Here is a 2500-nt window from a genome sequence, read left to right on the forward strand (position 1 = left end):
TGTGTGTCAAATGGAATCGATGGAAAGAGTGTGGGTGTAGGGCAGTATAAAGGGCTTTCTGTGTAGACAAGCCTATCAGAGCCTGAGCCCCAGCCTTGTGTGTGTGTCAAAGGGTTCTGATGCAAGATAGGATAGAATAGCGTGTGTGTGTGTGTGTGTGTGTGTGTGTGTGTGTGTGTGTGTGTGTGTGTGTGTGTGTGTGTGTGTGTGCGTGTTTGTGTACGTGGGTTTGTGTATGCGCGTTTGTGTATGTGTGTTTGTGTTTGCGTCTATGTGCGGGTCTGTGCGTGTGTGTGTGTGTGTGTGTGTGTGCGTTCGTGCATGAGTTAGTGTGTGTGCGTGTGCACGTGCGTGCGCGCATGTGTGTCTATTTGTGTGTGTATGTGGGCATTAAGGGCCACCGGCCAGTGTTCCTGACTTTCACTGGATGAAGGGCGACGCTCCGGGCACTCAGGCCATTAATGCAAACTTAAACATTTATTTTCCCAGAATACCTGGCAGCTGGGCTGTTCTCTACCTGTGTGGGGGCGGCTGCACCAGGAAGGTGCAGTCCTGCTAGGACCAGCAGGACGGGGGCTGGATGCTGCCCCTCTGTCAGTAGCTGCTCTGATAGGGCTTCATCATAACGAACGGGTCCAGATCAACAACGCAAAACTACGGAGGAAACCCTCCACTTTTTAATTATTCAGGGCTATGTGTCGACATTAGCTCGTGTTGGTGTCGTGTTGCTACAACCTTCAACATAAAAGGGATGGTTCTGGAAGAGCCAGCATAAAGGGGAGGAGATTAGGAGCGAGAGAGAGAGAGAGACAGAGAGAGAGAGAGAGAGAGAGAGAGAGAGAGAGAGAGAGAGAGGGAGGGAGAGCCATAGAGACAGTAAGAGAGAGAGGTTGTTTCTGAAAAGGGAAATGGTACAGAAATGTGTGACGGTGAGAGGTCCTTGGCACACCCTTTAAGCACGGCACAGCATAATGAAGATGATAATATTCCATACCCATAAATTCAATTCCACGAAGTTCTGCCATCACAGTTAGTTGTCAGGGTATACAAAAAAAAGAAAAGAAAAAGACAGATAGGGTCAGATAGGGTTTATGGTCCACTTTGGGCCATTTCCTGTCTATTCTGCGGTACTGAATGCCGAACCAGGGAATACCTTGCTTACTGCTGTGGAATCCTTGTCGATGGCATTACATTGATTGACAGGAGCGTTGTCCAATAAAAGACAGACAATGCATACCGGCTTAGCTCTGTGAACCCCGACCCTCCCTTCCCAGCTATGATGGACCCTTTTCACAGAAGTGCCAGAGCAGGGCAAGCACAGGTGTAGCTAATAACCTCGTTAAGGATCTGTAGCGCGTCATGCTACTAGCCGCGAGCATGAACCAGTCAAACCGGAGCAGACTCACAAGCTCCTTACAGGCCTACACCTCTGCATGGCCTGGTGTCACACCAGTGTGGAAAGGGGTTCATTAATTGGTTGAATAAATTAATACATAAATAAATGAACAGAAGAATGAAAAAGAGAAATGATGGGATAAATGAATAAGGGGAAGCCGGGGGGGGGGGACAGGCAGGGGGGGTGGGGTGGGGCGGGCACACGATCAGACAGACGCAGCGACACACACACAGACGTGAAGCCACACTTACTGCTCTGTTTACTAGACCTCATGTCTGGAGTAAACAGTGTGGGACAGAAAACAACATGAAGTGAAAAAGGAGAAATTAACACTAAACCATAAAACAGTTTCTCAAACATTATCTGGTGTCTAAACATAAAAACATGTGACAGTCAATGAGTCATGAACAGCGAATGTGGGTCTGCAACTTTTTTTCTCATTCTGCAAAATGTTTTTGGGGCTGATTAATTATATTTAAAAATAATTGTTTTTGTACTACTACTGCTGGGTGCTGCGATCGATGTCCATTTCCCAATGCATGATTTATAACGACCTCTGCGCTACTCTCCCCTAAGAGGCGTTTGTTATGAAAGCTTTGGCCTCAGTTGACGTGCCAACGAGACAGAGGCCCGGCCAAAGAGGTCTGTTCCTCTACTCAAACGTCTCCACCTCAAACATCGGCTGGCTAACCAGGGGCGCATGTAAAGTAAAGGACCACCACTGCACTCCAGAACACATGTCACTCTGCACACGTAGATAACAGAAGAGGAAGAGGAGGAAGAGGAAGATGAAAGTTTCTCACGTTCGCAGGGAAAACATGCAAAGCAAGCAGAAGACGGGCGGTGAGATTTTGGTGTTTATCGTTGTGCCGGCCAGTGTGCCAATTTATGCAAGCTGTCAAATCGTGCTACCACGTGGTTCTGCGTATATGCGCATGAAAACACTATTTATCCGGGGTGTAGGAGTGGTTCATAATACACATACTGTACCCCTGAAACCAACAATTAAGACGTTATATGCGTTCTGCCAATGCATGCTCCCTTGCCAGAGTCTATCGAATCTTGCTACCCTATCAAAAAGTAATACCTTATGTGTTTGGTAAG

The 2500-nt window shown here is 47.5% G+C and overlaps 1 protein-coding gene across 1 annotated transcript in view; it reads right to left on the minus strand.

The window, feature by feature from the left end:
- The window catches only part of nrg2b (neuregulin 2b), a 32206-nt gene that overhangs the window by 10771 nt on the left and 18935 nt on the right, over positions 1-2500 (minus strand). The window contains exon 6 of the mRNA XM_056601132.1: positions 995-1018. Within this exon, the coding sequence (XP_056457107.1) occupies positions 995-1018 (24 nt within the window). The remainder of the gene's footprint in view (positions 1-994; positions 1019-2500) is intronic.

The sequence above is a fragment of the Gadus chalcogrammus genome, chromosome 10, assembly GCF_026213295.1.
Source record: "Gadus chalcogrammus isolate NIFS_2021 chromosome 10, NIFS_Gcha_1.0, whole genome shotgun sequence".
NCBI classification, from domain to species: Eukaryota; Metazoa; Chordata; class Actinopteri; order Gadiformes; family Gadidae; genus Gadus; species Gadus chalcogrammus.